Source organism: Acanthochromis polyacanthus, chromosome 1 (genome assembly GCF_021347895.1).
Source record: "Acanthochromis polyacanthus isolate Apoly-LR-REF ecotype Palm Island chromosome 1, KAUST_Apoly_ChrSc, whole genome shotgun sequence".
NCBI classification, from domain to species: domain Eukaryota; kingdom Metazoa; phylum Chordata; class Actinopteri; family Pomacentridae; genus Acanthochromis; species Acanthochromis polyacanthus.
Window position 1 is genome coordinate 4,732,928 of NC_067113.1, and position 16,419 is coordinate 4,749,346.

The 16,419-nt window shown below is 39.0% G+C and overlaps 2 protein-coding genes across 2 annotated transcripts in view; one reads left to right on the top strand and one right to left on the bottom strand.

Annotated features, from left to right (window-relative positions):
* Positions 1–9,423, top strand: part of LOC110967876 (transcription regulator protein BACH2-like) — a 33,655-nt gene extending 24,232 nt beyond the window's left edge. Inside the window, exon 5 of the mRNA XM_022217622.2 lies at positions 399–9,423. Coding sequence (XP_022073314.1) covers positions 399–827 — 429 coding nt within the window. The 3' untranslated portion in view covers positions 828–9,423. The remainder of the gene's footprint in view (positions 1–398) is intronic.
* Positions 9,424–11,166: 1,743 nt separating this feature from the next.
* Positions 11,167–12,928, bottom strand: LOC110967875 (gap junction alpha-10 protein-like). Its single transcript, XM_022217621.2, has one exon. The coding sequence runs from the start codon at positions 12,681–12,683 to the stop codon at positions 11,202–11,204; it is 1,482 nt and encodes a 493-aa protein (XP_022073313.2). The 5' UTR covers positions 12,684–12,928; the 3' UTR covers positions 11,167–11,201.
* Between the last annotated feature and the right edge of the window lie 3,491 nt (positions 12,929–16,419).

The following is a 16,419-nucleotide window of genomic DNA, read 5'->3' on the forward strand; positions in this document are numbered from 1 at the left end:
GAATCCAAATGTAGACACTGGATACAGAACTAATGCATTTCAGTGATTTATTTTACACAAAGAGCAACGTTGAGTGTTAGAACTGGAGAGATGAAGGGAAGAACATGGCTCTAAGAAAAGTGAACAGGGGCTGGACACTACGTATGCCTAAGGGGAACTGTGGAACAGATTGTAACAAAAAGGTTAACACTGAAATTCTAAAAGTATAAACATCCTGAGTTTACCCACCCAAATTCCTTTTCAACTTTCCTGTGCTTACTGTAGCCAAGTGAATACATTTTTTCTTTTGAAATGAGGAGAGTTACCAAAAAAAATCCAGGTGGGATCAGTTTTACCTCTGAATCACATCAGTGATGTCATAATAACTGGATTATACTTATACTGTCTTATGAACCCAGGTATGTGAGAAGGAGAAGCTACTGAGTGAGCGCAGCCAGCTCAAGGTTTGTATGTCAGAGCTATGGCGGAACTTCTCCTTCCTCTCTCAGCAAGTGTGTAGGGAGGTGCAGGGCAGCCATCCACCTTCCATTTCCGGCAGCATCAACCACACATCCAACCCTTCATCGCCTTCTTCTGATGAGGACTCTGACCAACCCAGGCCTCCTGTGTCACAACTAAGTGAGCCTGCTTTTCTGTCTGATGTGGGTGTCATTCAGAGGTTGCTGGAGAATAGACACTCTGGGGTGGAGGTGTCACGTCTAGGGCAGGAGAACCCAGATTGTCCACTGCTGCTTGGATCCACTGAGGAAGTATGTAGCACCACTGTATCAGTGGATTTCTGTCAGCAGTTGTCTGAGAAATGCACAACAGAGGAACAGAACTCATAGGACTGTCCTTGGAGACTGGTGGAGAATACCTTGGTCCAAGATGCACTCATACTTCATACTTGTATTCCTTGATATTTGAAGTTGTTTGTTTTGTAATACACACAGATGTTGTTTTATCAGCAATACTGTTCAACTGGTATTTTCTGGATTGGTATAAAAGAAACACATTGGCAGCTTACTCTCTCTTTCTCATCTAGCTTTTACTTCCTGTTAGTTTCCACCCTCTCTCTTGGGAGGTTCAACTCAGGAATTCCACAGAATGTACAGTGAAATCCTTCTTAACATGCATATGCACTCTACTTTTCAGTCCTGCTAATCTTGACAATTGCTTTAGTGCATATAATTCATTTAAAATGGATAGTATTTGTCCTCTGAGCAGTTTTAGTTTTCAGCATCAGTAAACCTATGGTTAACAAAAAGAATAGCTTGAAATTGGGGCAATCTGCTTTTCTCATTCGCCTTTTTGTGAGAATGAGATGAGAAGATTGAGAACATCCTTATGCCTGTGTGTTGAAGGAGGAAAACAGCAAGCCTGGCTCTGTCTTAAAGTGAAAAAAAAACTAAACATTCCTATTGACAAATCTAAGACAGACCTTTATGCATACTGTATTGTTTGCTGGTCATTTGTGATAATAATAAGGGTGTTCAAACTTCAAAATTTCCTCTTTCCACAATAGCAAGCACTACCAGATACAGTCAGTGTAGGTCTCTGCTTAGGTCTCCCTCCTGGAAATCTCACAAAAGCCATACTGCTACATAAACATAAGCAGAATTGGAAGAATGAGGGCAAATGAATAGAAAATTCTAACATTCCATGAAGATAGTAACACCAAGTATTAGTCTTGTAGTCACACCTTTTACCAACTTAGTTTCAGCTTCAATATTATTAGTAGTATTTTTTTTCTTTATTCAATAGAAAAATAGAGAGGCAAACAGGAAAGCACCTGTGGTAAAGGACCATGAGCTGGATTTGAACCCAGGCCACTGCATTGCCTGTTCATGGGTCACTTGCTCAACCTCTTGAGCTACCTGGATGCCCCAATTTTCAATACTGTTGTGTTCCAGATTTGGAGCTTTTGTTGATGTTGTGCAAGTGAATTGAAACAGATTCACAAGCAGGACTTGGTCAAGTGTGGGCAGTGGGTAGTAATGGCGTCTCCAGAAGTTTTTCATGGGCTGGACACTGAAAATGTTTGTGTGGCACACCAAAACCAAAAGCCATCATTTAATTTCAGGAATTCTGTTATGCTTTTGTAGTATAGAAGCTCCTTTAAAGCAATTCAATATCAGTGAGACTTATGAAATCACATACTTTGCTTTCTTATTTACAGAAATTGTTACTATTTCCGACAAGTGCACAGACAAGTAACAGTACACTTACATTTTTTGTTATTTGAGTGGCTTCCCTTAAAAAGCCCAGGAGAACAAGCTGCGGTGTACTTGAGAGGAAAATTTTCTCCTATATGCATGGCATCTAGACTTCATTTATGATTCAGACATACAAAATTCTGTCCATGTGTGACCAAACTATGATACAATAAAATATTTTTTCCTTGTTTCTAGGTTACCCATTACCATGTTTTGGTAGTTACTTTAAAGGTCCCACATTGTACCCATGTCTATCAAACAATGAAAGTCTCACTTCCTCCTCGAATGTGCCTTCCAATTTTCTGCCCAAAATACTGCAAAGATGGTTCATCTCACCATGACTAAACAACCACTAATTTTAGTTCTGTTCTAAACAGGCTTGTGCAGTTTTAACAATGGTATATCCTTTACTTAAGTCTGATTCTGCCTGACCCGCGACCAGGAGAAAAACACTCTATAGAAATACATCGGTCTCTCCTATTACCATGCAGGAAGGGTTAGGATGTACAAGAGCTACAATTGATATGTACATTTAGTATAATTATTTACACAGTGCTCACAAACGGATATAAATGCTCACTACCCACTCAGTCTCACTTAAAATAAACAATCAGCCAAACAGAACAACTCATTCCCAGTCCTTCTTCTTCTCCTCAGTCCACTTGGTCTGCTCCAAAGAAGCCGACTGAAATCTCCAGATCCCTAGCCGAGCCGCGCTAGACCCATGCTCTGAAGACGCAAGGGTCTAGGCACGCTTGACAGGGAGGGAGGCGGGCTAAAAGGTTGTCTATCAAATCACTCTGCAGCAATTGGGTAGATATACAACCAATCAGCGCAACGAATAGGCTGACGTAGTTCCTAGAGCGCCGGATTGTGTGTAAGTCCCATTAGCTTCCCAACCAGCGGAGCCAACTGGTATATTAAGGATTTGCCATATCCCATCGGCATAAGTCCAAATACGTCTTTCTTCTCAATGAAACACTTCAGTGCCGTCCTTTGTTTTTCTTTCAAGTTGAATTTTAGCTTCAAATCTTTAAGGGCTGTGGCCAAAGCTGAGTCAAAAGATAACTGTTTATTGTGCGCCGGTTGTTTCTGTCAGAATCGTCGCGCCTCTGTCGTCACTTAGTTACGCCCGCCTTCTGACTCTACACTTCATGGTGATTCGTCCGGCCAGTTTTAGGAGCATCCAACCTCGAGCCTTATGGAGGGTAACTAGACCCACCCTGGCAGAGAATTAAATTCGTCGTCGTGGGTTGTCTACCATGGCTAGGCTACCAGATCCCTGTAATAAGAAGCAGGATTGAACATTATCGGGGTATCTTCAGGGTCACCTGAGGGTTTTTGGTTCTACAGCGGTGGTTCACGTCTTACTGGTGTACATTACCATAGTAACTTACATGAACACTCCAGATGAGAGATCAGCGCATATAGTGGCAAGAAACAGTATGTGAAACTTTTGGAATTTCATTGGTTTTCTGCAATAATTTGTCATAAAATGCGATCTGATTTTCATCTCAGTCAAGGGTATTGACAGACATAATGTGCCTAAAATAGTAACACAAAAAATTCCGATCTTCCATGCATTTATTGAGAACAACCATAAAAACCTCATGGTGCGAGTGGAAAGAAGTATGTGAACCCTGAACTTAATGACCTCAAAAAGCTAGCTGGAGTCAGGTGTTAGCATATCTGGACTCATGTTCAGAGAATGAGTTTGGAGGTATGGACTAGAGCTACTTTGATGGATAAAAACAACTAAAACATTTTGAGTTTGCTCTGCACAAGAATAATTTGTTTACGTGAGCCATGCCTCGAAAATAAAGAGAGGATCAACAATCAAGAATTCTGGATTTACATAAAGCTTGAAAGGGTTAGAAAGTGATTTAAAAACCTCAAAAAAATCACCAGTCTACAGTTATGTAAAGGATCTACAAATGGAGACACTTTGGGACTGTGGCTGCTCTACCAAAAAGTGCTCGCCCAGTCAATTGACCTTAAGAGCACAACAAAGACTCATCAATGAGGTAAAGAAATAACCAGTCACTAATTCCAAAGGTTCACTTACATTTCCACTACCATTTTGAACGTTGAATCAGTGTATTCAATAAAGACATTACATTTGTCAATCCCCTTGATTTAGATAAACATTGGTTCACATTTTTTGACAAACTAATGCAGAAAACCATGAAATTCCAAAAGGTTCACATACTTTTTCTTGCCAATGTACAAAAGCATCTCCTACTGACCAATTCATTATCTTGAAAAATATCATTAGTGTCCTGGAAGATCTCAAGGACAAACATCTAAAAGATGGAGGCTAAAAATGTCTTACTTGCAAAAAGAATGGCACTTAATGTGAGATTACTTAGTTCATCTACCACATCATCACCATGAAAATAGTTACACTTTATTATGTAATATAAAAAGTAATGTTGTAATTACTTAAATAATATGCCTTTTTTTTAAAGTAACATGAAAAGCCTACATCTGTGATTTTGTTACTTCATTTTGTAATGCTGGACTGCACAGTGGGTCAGTGATTAGCAATGTCAGCGCACAGCTAAAAGATCCCATCCTGGCCTGATCCTGGGATCTTTCTGCGTGGAGTTTGCATGTTCTCCCTGTGCAATACGGCTTCACACTGGGCTCTCCAGCTTCCTCCCACAGTCCAAAAACATGCTGAGGTTAATTGGTGACTCTAAATTGTCCATAGGTGTGAATGTGACTGTGCTTGTTTGTCTGTATATGTAGCCCTGTGATAGACTGGTGACCTGTCCAGGGTGTCCCCTGCCTTCACCATAAACAGCTTCACCATCTGGGATAGACTCCAGCCCCCCTATGACCCTAATGAAGATTTAGTGTGGTATAGATGATGGATAGAATCTTCTAATACATGAGAGTAATTGAAATGAATTTTAAATAAACCTTTATCAAACAGCATGTACAGAAAGGGGCAGTGATGTTGGCAAGCATGTTAATTACGTTTCACACAGTCTGCGGTCATTTGAAGTTTTTCTTCCTGTTTTGACTGCTGCAAAAGTGTCATTTTTAGTTTATGTTATGAGTTTAAAGTGTTTCTCTAATATTTGCTCTTCATTTGTAAAATGTGCCACTCTGATGCCAGTAGACCAGTCCAGCTCTACCTCTTTCATGTGCACATGCACGGAGCTAAATTCCACAAAACCTGAGTTGACGTACTGGGTTGATAAGCAGCTTTGTAAAACTGCCAATCCCAGCTGCAGTTGTTAGGTTAAGTGAATTCGGGTAACGAAAAGATTCTCGGTGTATGTTGAACTTGCTTAGTAATACAGGCCAAAGGCCGTTGTTTGTGTTATCATGGCGCTGTCTCCATAACAATGCTTGTTGGTCTAACCTCAGAAAGACTAATCAGAAACAAGAAAACATTGCTACCAAAACAAATAATGAAAATTGATTCAACCAATCATAGGTGTCAGTTTAGGGGGGGACGGTGGGGATGTGTCCCCCCCACTTTTTGTCAGGGGTCATTTTTGTCTCCAACACATTCAAATTCTTCACATGTAAGCCGTTGTAAACCCAGTTATTTTCAGCAGTACAGAAAATTCCTACGCTTCTGAACGCACCATCCGCACTCGGCCGAGAGTTGCACAGACACGCAGCACACCTTCGTGAGGTTAAAAAAAAAAACAAAAACGTGCAGATGCTAAATTTGCGCCTGTGCCAAGTGGAAGCTCCGACCAGAGGCATGCTGGGGCAAAATTTCGGCCCGGGAGAATTAGTACTATAGCGGCCCACAGACCCCTCTACCTGCATGTACCGATAGCTCAACAGGGTGAGCCTCCGCCTTTGGTGTGGTGGTTATGAGTTTGAGCCAAGCTTGTCGCATGTTGCTGCTGTTCTTTGACATTTTCTCAAAGTGCTGTGGTCTCCATCCCCCCCCCCCCCCCCCCCCACACACACACACACACACACACACTTTTAAAAACAAACTGACGCCCTTGCAACCAATATGTCACTCAGTAAATCTGTAGCAGATTACCACACCAAAGAACAAACATCACACAGGCTGAACTTAATTAACTCAGTTCATTTGTATCTGAGTGGATTTAGGAGTGTTTCTGTGTGAAACACGTACACTTGTTTAGTAAGGAGATGCCTGGAGCTCCCTCACAGGCTGTTTCAGTGTCTGTAGCTTCAAATGCAGCTGAGCTGATGCTGTCCACACACCCTTCAGAAAGGAGACTAACTCAGCATCAGTGAGGGACAGAACAGAGCAGCACATTTTACCACATGGCAGCCGGCACAGACACTGAACATATTCAAAAATCTACAATACTAGGTTACGTTTTAGGAAATAATGAGTTGTTATATAAAGTACACAGTAATGAGCCACAGCATTAGAGCCTCCAGGATCACAATTTTTGACCCTGACATTTAGCTTACACATCAAGACTTCAGGCAATTCCAATACACTGGTATGCTCCTTGTAATTCAACAGTTTAAACAAGTCATGTGGTCTTTTCAGCTCATTTATTTATTCACTTATAGTGCTTATACTTAAATAGTGTTGTATTTAGCTGCACTATTCTTGTTTTGTACAGAAGAAAAATTGCCTTACTACAAATCTTTGGTACAGTATGTTGGTGTTAGACACCTACGTTTTAAAATTCACACATCATATGTGCATTTCTTCAACTATTAAGCAAATAGATGAATTTCTACAGACAAATCAGTAGCCCTAATAGTGCATGGTTTGAAGTTCAAAGATCTAAACAAACACACAGGCACATTATTGACTGAGAGAGACGCCAAATTAATCTGCTGAAAAGTCAATGGCTGAGCACGTGGCAGAGGTGAGTGCTGCTGCTGTCTGCTTTATCGCTGCCTAATACTATGCTGCTGCACACTCACACTCACAGTGGTTCATGTCCACAGCATGTGAATCCTGACAATTACAATTGGAATTTGATGCAAAATAATATTACAATAATGAATTGCACGTGATTGTTCAGATATTGATTGACAGCCCTTAAATAAAGGGTTGTTTTTTCCCTGTGAGATTTTGTAAATATACTTTTTCTTTTTGTTCTGGAAAGAGGAACGGATGTTTAAATTGAAAAAGTAAAAGTAGATGATGGCAGCTTGGCCGTGCTCGCTTGAAGGGACAAGATGTATAGTCAATCAAAAGTAAATGTGAATGAACAGATCCAACAGACAATACTACTACAGCACAGTATTAGAAAATGAGAAACATTTAGACACTCTTCAACTGATTGTCCGATTTCTTTAATTGTTCAATTTCCATTTGTACGTTTATTTATTTGGACTCTTGTTGGAAGTTATGATGGTGTGTAGATTTTATTTATTTATTTATATTTTTACAATTGGCATGGTTGTATTTTTCTTTATTGACAGTTTAATGAGTTATAAGTCTTTGTTTACAGATCACACATGTGCTTATGCTGGAATGTTTTGACCTAAAGGGTGTAAGTTAGTTTACAATTTTGTGTATCACATCTTGTTTTCATTTATAAAGATTTATTTGAAACTGATAATTAATTAGAACAGGAAAGATGATGAAGCTCCTTTTTAATATTACTTCAAGCTGTTTACGATTTTATGTGAAGAATAGCATTCTGGCAAGTGCAGCTACAACTTCTTGGCTTAGAGGTTATAGAGGCCCAGCTATGCAGGAAAGGTAGCAAGGATTTTATTTGTGTGAGTTAAAGCCTCAAGAAGGAGAGTCTGACTTTATTTTTTCCTTCGAATATTCAGAAAGCCTCCATCTGTGAAAAATACTGACATTTGGAGACCCAGTGTTCAATATATAGGATTAAAATGTGCAAAAATATTTCAGTAATCATAAATAAATATAACAATTACAATAAACAATTAATGATCTTGTGAAAACATTGAAAATAATGATGAAAAACGGCCTGTAATACATTTTTAAAATGTGCTTGATTTTCATTGGTTTTATGGTTACATCAAATATTTGTTTTGTATTTATTCATATGATTATGTAATACAATTTCCTATTTTTTTCTTCTCTCCTTTATCCTTTTCTATTTGCCAGATGGTGTTTTAAGTGGCCCTTGGATAGAGTACGTATTTACTTGCTGTAATTAATCAGATGCTCTAATTTTTTTTTTGAATAAATATCAAAATTAAGCATCAAACCATTTTACAGCAATCAATCCCTTTAAAACAAAACAAAGCATAAATTATTAAATCTGACTAAAATGCATTCTTTAGTACTATTTTTTGCAATGTTCTGCATCATTTGTGCTTTTTTTTACGAGACATTACGGATAAATAAGTGGCATGTGTTACTGTGACTTTTGAAGTTTCCAGAGAGTATCAGTGTCTGACAGTATTAGTTAGCATGGAGCATCTGTTACCCCGCAGCAGTCATACATTAAAAGTCATGAAAAATAGAATATAAAGGAACATAACTTCAGACTCTTCTACCACTGTGCCCAATAAAAGAGCAACATTGGCTCACAGAATGTCACCACATTAATATGTCATCAGATTACTCATATCAACAAACTGAAGTTGACTAAACTCTTCTACTTCAAATTGTTACTTGACCAACTTCAGTGCATTTTTTCCAAATAAATGTTTGAGTTTCAAACTTTCCAGTAACTTAAAATGCTGCGGTAGTAGCACAACAGTTATTTACGTAAACTTTTAGCAATGGAGATATGGGAGGAGATTTTGGAGCATGTATTCTCTAATAAAACGCCTCAATTTACAATTACAGTCCATGGCAGCAGACTAGTGGAAGTACCTATTTAATCCAGTCAGTTTACAGGGAGCATTAAGTGGAAGCCACTTTTTTAAACCTTAATTTAACAGTTATTACACATGACGACATTATTCAGCGTACCTCTTCTTATAGGTAAGGACTGTATGATCCACATGTGGACAGTGTCTGTGATGTGTTTTCTACCTTTTTACAGTGGTGACATCATTGTATTTGTAGATTTTGGTGACACATTTTTTACACTTCATTTTTTTTTGAATACCTGAAACATGACTGTTACATGCAGATTGAATTTCGATTGTCTTGTTTTCTGTTTAACTGGTAAAATGAGCTGTATTGTGTTTAGGTTTTTATAAGTGTTGTGCAACATGTCATCTCTTACTTATCTGAATGAAAATATTGCAAAATTTTGAAGTAAAAAAACATAACATTTTGTCAAGGCAGTTTTGTTATGAAATAAAACAAAAAGCATGAAAATTACACAGTGTGGTGTTGGTGTGTGGATTTTGATAAAATACCTGTTGACAAATTCTTTGTGTTTTGTTAAGAATCATTTAATTTGAATATAATAGAAAGTATCATAGTTTTTCATGAAATGACTGTATAAATGTCTATGTACACATACACACAGATTCTAATCAAGTACATGTTATGGAAGCAAACATCCTCTGAGGCTTATGCTCCATAATTATTCATGTTGATTCGGCACAGTCCAAAAGACTCAGTCAATACATTGAAATTGTCCACATTTATAAGAACATTCAGTCATTTCTTTTTAGTACTCAAATGTAGACATGTAAGGTGCTTTAAATCCCAAACATACTGGGCTTTGGCATTCAGTCCGCAGCTTCATCATGGCTGACTGACAAGTTTTGGCCCCATGTGACTTGAGCGGTAGATCAATGTTGATGGCTGGATCATTGATACAGTTTCAGCCTGTTTGTCACTCGGCTAGGCTGTGGAACAAAACTGCGACAGCCACAATGTTAGTCTTTTCTCTTCACTTCTTCATGATAGAGGAGATATCCAGAAACATACTCTGAAAAAGACAAAAAGACAGATTTCACTTATACAGTACACATATATTTATCACATTTAGAAAAAACTAACAAACAAACAAAAACAGTGTCGTAGTGATGACTGTGTATGAATTTTGTTGTTAGTGTATTTGTCATGCTGTAGCTGATGGACTGGACTGCAATGATCCATCCAAATATACAAGTAAATACAAAATGTGTGAGACCTGTCGAGTGTCATGAGGAAAATGTGCAGAAATAAAAGAAGAACTGTAGGTGCAGATTAACTCATTTATTAAGATTACATAATATCAAAATATTTTAAGATGTCAGTAGGGATGTCAAGGACAGCTCGGTGTTGTTTAGCAGATGGAATTCAAAGTATTTTCTCAAATCTTCATTGTTAAAAGATTTGTGTATGACATCCCTAAATATATGCTTAATGGCTGTGTCTATGTTTTCAAAAGTCGAGCAATATATGCCCACAAATGATTAATGTGGGAACAAGAGCTCTGTAGCTGTCTGTATTTGTGAAAGACTAGTAATGTCTATGATGTTTATATAGTGTCTAATTGTGCATTTTGTTTTTTTTTAAGTGATTCCAAATTGTGTTTAAATGCCTTATGCTGAGAATCAACAAAAACTTTATTTTATGTAAGGTATGTCTTAAAATGGACACATATTGCAGATTGTAATATCCGTCTTATCTTTAAAACATATAGTTGAAATTTAAAATAAAAGTCAGTCTAGTGCTGTCAGCGCTTTGCTCTGTCTGTAGTACCAGCCCATGCCGTACTATTGTTGCTGCTGTTTTCCTTTTCAGATAGCCTCATTTGTTTGACATTCTGTCACAACACAAATGAATAGTTTGGAATAACTTCAGAGCTGTTTGATTTCTTCTCATGATTTGACAGTGCTGAGCCTCAACCAGATCAACAGAAGAGCTTTCTCACTTTCTCTTTCTTCTGCTTCACTTGCTACTTTTTGCAATTATTCCATTCTGTTGAGTGTTTTATTCAGATTCTGTGGTTAATTTAGTTAACAAAGTACTTCCATAATTCTGTCAGGAAGGAAATATCAGATTACAATAATTGCAAGTAATTGTGTCTTATATGTAAGTGATAAAAACAACTATGCTCTCAAGAACAATGACAGATCAAGCTTAAATGGAAAATAATCTGCAGTGTGATTATCAAGTACACAGCTATGCATAACTTAGCCTCTGAACAGTAATTGTTACTGTTATGTAACAATTATGATGTTATGAGACAATGTCAGCTCTTTACTTGCCATTGACATTCTTCGACCTCCAGCAGGCGGCATCATGGGCATGTCTCCCTGAAGGGAGCCCAGTTCATCTGACTCCTCTGAGGTATGTAAGGAGGGACTTGTGGAGCCACTCATGGACGACAAGCTTTCAGATGGTGGCCTGATCATAAAGCTGGTCTTCCTGGGATTGGGGATCAAGTGCTCGCTCCCCACCGACTCTCTTCTGACATCTTCATTGAGGTGTCTGATAGCACTGGGCCTTAAAGTGCTACTGGACAGCAGAACTTCCAAATGGCTTGGGGGAAGGTGCTCTATCTCTTGGGTGTTCTCATGTCTAGTTGTGTTCACTTCCACAGTGGGCATGACAGAAGTCCAGGCTGGATGGTGGTCCATCACGGCTGCATGGACCTCTGAACCTTCATTGCTTTGGGGGATTTGGATTGTGCAGTTCTGACCAGACCTGGGTGGCATCCTAGGTTGGGGACAGATATAACTGGTCTGACTGTGTCCCAGATGAGCCAGGCTGTTTTGTCTAACTGCTTCCTGGTTGGCTTTGAGCCCACTGTTGTAATGAGGAGGCTTCATGTCAGCCTCTGGAATCACTTTGAAGGTCTGAGTCAAAGGCCCATTTTGAGGTGATATATTGCTCATTACACACAGGTGTGGTAAAGATGCTTTCTTCTTGGACTTGTAAATCAAACTGTCATCTTCCATGTACCTCTCTCCATTCAGTGCATGCTTGATTTTCCTGATGCCTAAGTGGGATATTTCCAGAATGTTTAGGAAAAGTGACACACCAGCAATGGCAATCATGAAGACCATGAAAATGGTCTTCTCTGTGGGCCGAGAGATGTAACAGTCTACACTATTGGGGCAAGGCAGTCTTTCACACTTATAGAGTGGCTCCAGTTGGATACCATATAGTATATACTGGCCCAGGATGAAGCAGACCTCCACCAGAGAGCGTGTAAGGATATGGATGATATAGGTTCTCAACAGAGAGCCTCTAAGAGGAGCCTTCTTCACCTTCCTCTGCTCGTCCAGCTTCCGCAGTTCCTTCTCCATGCGTTTATGTTCATCCAATGCTAACTCAGCCTCATCCATCTCTTCCTTCAGCTGGGCCCGTCGGCGGTGACGATCCTTCTCCATTGCACGTATGCAGTAGAGAGCATGACCCATGTAGACCAAGGAGGGTGCAGACACAAAGATGACCTGCAGGACCCAGAAGCGAATGAGGGAGATAGGGAATGCACGATCATAGCAGACTGCCTTGCAGCCTGGTTGGTCTGTGTTGCAGACAAACTCGGACTGCTCATCATCCCATACATCCTCAGCAGCCGCTCCCAGAATCAGCATACGGAAGATGAAGAGTATGGTAAGCCAGATCTTGCCCACAATGGTGGAGTGAATGTGGACCTCTTCTAGGATGCTGCCCAGCAGGTTCCAGTCACCCATAGTCAGCTTCTTACCACTTCAATGCCACATATTCAAACTGTGGGGGGAAAAAAGTGTGCAATTACAATTCATTATTTTCACAAAGCAGGAATTATGGTAAGTTTTGCTATTAAAATTCAAAAGGAGAACTCCAAGTTATTACAACTCGTGGTGTACTTTTCTGATTTTCACAATAGTTAGATAACACTGCAATCAGTAAAGATAATATTTATATCTCTGGGCAATGCTATAGCTACCTCCAAAGAGGCAGGACACACGAGCAATGAGATGACCAGACAGGTTGCCAGCAAGGTCACAGTTGAGCAGTTTAGCAGTTTAGCAGGTAGGTATTCCAAGGTAAAACTGAGAGTGAGTGCAGCAGCAATCCAGCTCATAATGCTTCATTATACAAGACAAATGCAGAAATGTTAAATTAAAAAATGCTGGAGAAAACCAAACTTTATAATTCAGCTTACTATAGCTGGGAACACATTTGTTTTCATGCCAGTTTAGCCTGTATTTGTAGCCCCATTGCATCTATTTTGAGCATTGTTGTATCACTCATATCTCTGGAATTACTTGAGTAATTCAAGCCAGGGATATGTTCTAATTCACTGATGGCATACAAACAATCAGATTACAAGATGGCATGTCATTCATCTGAGCCCAAGATTATGAGGAAGTGTTGCATATGATAAAAGAAAGTTCAGATTTCCAACATGTTCCAAATGCTTTCACAAATTTGGGCCCATTGACAATGCGATTGAGCATCCTTCTCTGTCAGACCCACGGACTGCCATGGAGTACAGCAATCTGTCTTCCTTCTAGCTGGTTCCCTGCAAACCCCTGTGTGCCTATGAAACAGTAATCATATGGTTCTCCTAAACTTTCTAAATGCAGTTAGACTTAATAATGTAAAAAGTCATTGAGTCAAGACCATAATCCTTTTTATGTTGAGTGTGGGGAAAAATGCTCAGAGAGAGTCTGCATCACATGACGAACGTGAACATTGTAGTAACAGTTAAGCCACTACCCCAAAGTGCCAGTTATTTACTATTCACTTACCTAAAACAGCCCCAAATATGAACATCTTACACAGAAAGATCAGTCATGTTAAAGGCAGTCCTTGGTGCTTACTGTGCACAGACTTTTACATAACTTTGCCTTAAAGAAAGTTCCCTTCTCAATCTCAGGAGAAATGCTGTGTTAAGGACAAACTCAGAGAACGAATGTCCCTTCCATTGTTATTTTAAAAACTAGTAACTTCATAGCTCCCATAAATATAAAGAAAACAAACAGTAGGGTACTTGTGAGCTTTGGTGGCAACAAGATAATATTGACAATCATATAAATATCAATTGTATCAATATATCACAGCTCCCTCAGAAGGCACTGACATAACATTAGATAACATTAAGTACAAAGCCAGCAGTGGGCCTTCATTACTCACTGGCTCACCAATGTAATTGATCAAATTACATGTTGCAACAATATATGCTAGAAAAAAAATACATAAGGAAAGAAATAAACAAGAACTGGATTTACATTTGGCTTGTGTATGTTGAATTTATCTTCTAATTAAAACGGAACTGTAGAAACAGTGGTTGTGTTAAATGTCCAGAATTGGTTCCTATGATTCAGTCAGGCTGACATTTCCCTTCACTGGGCAGGCTAGCTGGCTTTTAAGGGGATCTAACATTCACAACAACAAAGGTTAAACAAAGTTCTATAATGTGAAATAATAAAATAAAAGTAAGATGTGACACGCTTCCATCGATCCACCCAGTACACCCAGTCAAATTCTTCAGAAACCACAAGAACAAACGCATGGCTGCCTCCTTCCTGGTGCTAGTACTGTTTGCTGCTCAGCCTGACGTGAATTCACCTGTCGATTTACCTGCAATTGATGTTTTTAACAGCCGAGTTTAAAAATATTTCCCTGCACAATCAAGGATAGAAAGTCAAGATGCTCCTCATCAAATTGTCATGGAAAGACATCATTTTGAAAAAGAGATGAAGCTAACAGAAGAGCTGGTGCAGAAAACTGGACTTCCAAGCTGAGCCATCACTACTGGGTCCAGGGAGAGAATGCTCCCTTACAAGGCTTGAACACAACTAGCTTGAGAAAAGCAACAAATGTGAAGAACAGTTATGACCTAAGACACATTTAGAATAATACATTTGACAGACAACTGACAGAGCTGGACAATCTCCTGCAGGAAGACCATTATGGAAAACTGACAACAGTACGATTTCTGTTTCTCCCACAGTCAACTAAGTTTACATAGATCGAGTCATTGTGAACTTGTGTGCATGTAATCATAGTGACTCTTCAGATTCTGATAAGAAGACTTCTTTTAAAGGCTAAACCCAGGGGTTCAAACCTTGTTATATAGACCATGAAAACAAACTAAGAAGACATGTTAATTTATGAATTTTCATTACGTTTTATTGGCACCTGAAAGGCTTTCAAGGTAAGTAATGGTATGTTGTGTATTGTGCACTGCATGCCTACTGCAAATTTGCTGTTACTGTTAGTTTTGAGCACAGAAACAAAATTTTAAGTTGTCAACCAATTTTTTTTTTTTTACCATACAAATGTTAAAGACATTAAGAAGTGTGTTGTTCTTTCTCAGTTCAACCAATGGTCAGCTGGATGTTGTTATGCAATGATTTCCTTTTACAAAAGATTTGCATAGTTGCCATATTGGCTGTTATGTGTGAGCTGACCATGGTACTCAGGCAGCAATGACTGTAATAAAAGTGGCTGAGGCTCAGTTGTAGAGTGGGTTTTCAACTAATGGGTTGGTGGTTTGAACCCATGCAATTCTCCAGAATTTGCTGAAGTGTCCTTGGGCAAGACACTGTACCCAAAGTCGCTCCTGACGGCAGGCAAGCACCTGTCACTGTGTGTGAACGGGAAACATTGTAAAGTGCTTTTATGGCACACAACAATAAAATATAAGCAATACACAGCTATAGAATACAGTCATTGTTAGTTTTAATTTAATATATGTGGGATTTGTTGAGAGGAAAAATCTGCAACATCACCAGAATCGAAAAAACATTTACACTAAAACTTCATTGCGATACATATGCATAGAAGTTGGTGTAATATTGTGACACAGCTACTGTATGTCAGAGACATGTTCTAGGTATGTAATTCAGAGTTATTTACAGAACTAGTTGTGGAGAAATGTAAAAGTTTGTTTTTTCCATTTTCAAAACTGCTGTATCCTTTGACTTCCTAGGAAATGCGATGCCTGTCCAGTGAGTTGTGGCAGGATTCCTCTTGACTGAAGGCGGTAACTGTCAATCATGCATTGTACAACCCTGCACACGGCCTGTCCTGAGTTAAGTTTGACCAGATCAAACAGCAGAACAGAAGAAGTGTGGTTTGGCAAAACAAAGTGTGAGAGCATTTACATTTGAGCTGTCAATAGGAAAGACATCACAGTGTTTGGGAATAAAACGCCAAGAAACAAATATAGTCCTCAGAAGGAGAATAATGACTTTTAAGCATTCACAGGTGACTCCTTCAATGAAAGTGAATTTGTGATGCCATTTTTGAGCGTATATTTAAGACAGTACACAGAAACAGTTGGACTTCAATATCGGCCTTTTTCTATCATTGTCCTAGAACCTCCATAACAGCATCACAGCAGTGTGTGTTCAGAGGCATTTATTTAAAAGGAAGATGACTTAACCCAACTGAATTTATTGGATTGCTGCTGTTCCAACTGTATTCTGGGGTAAC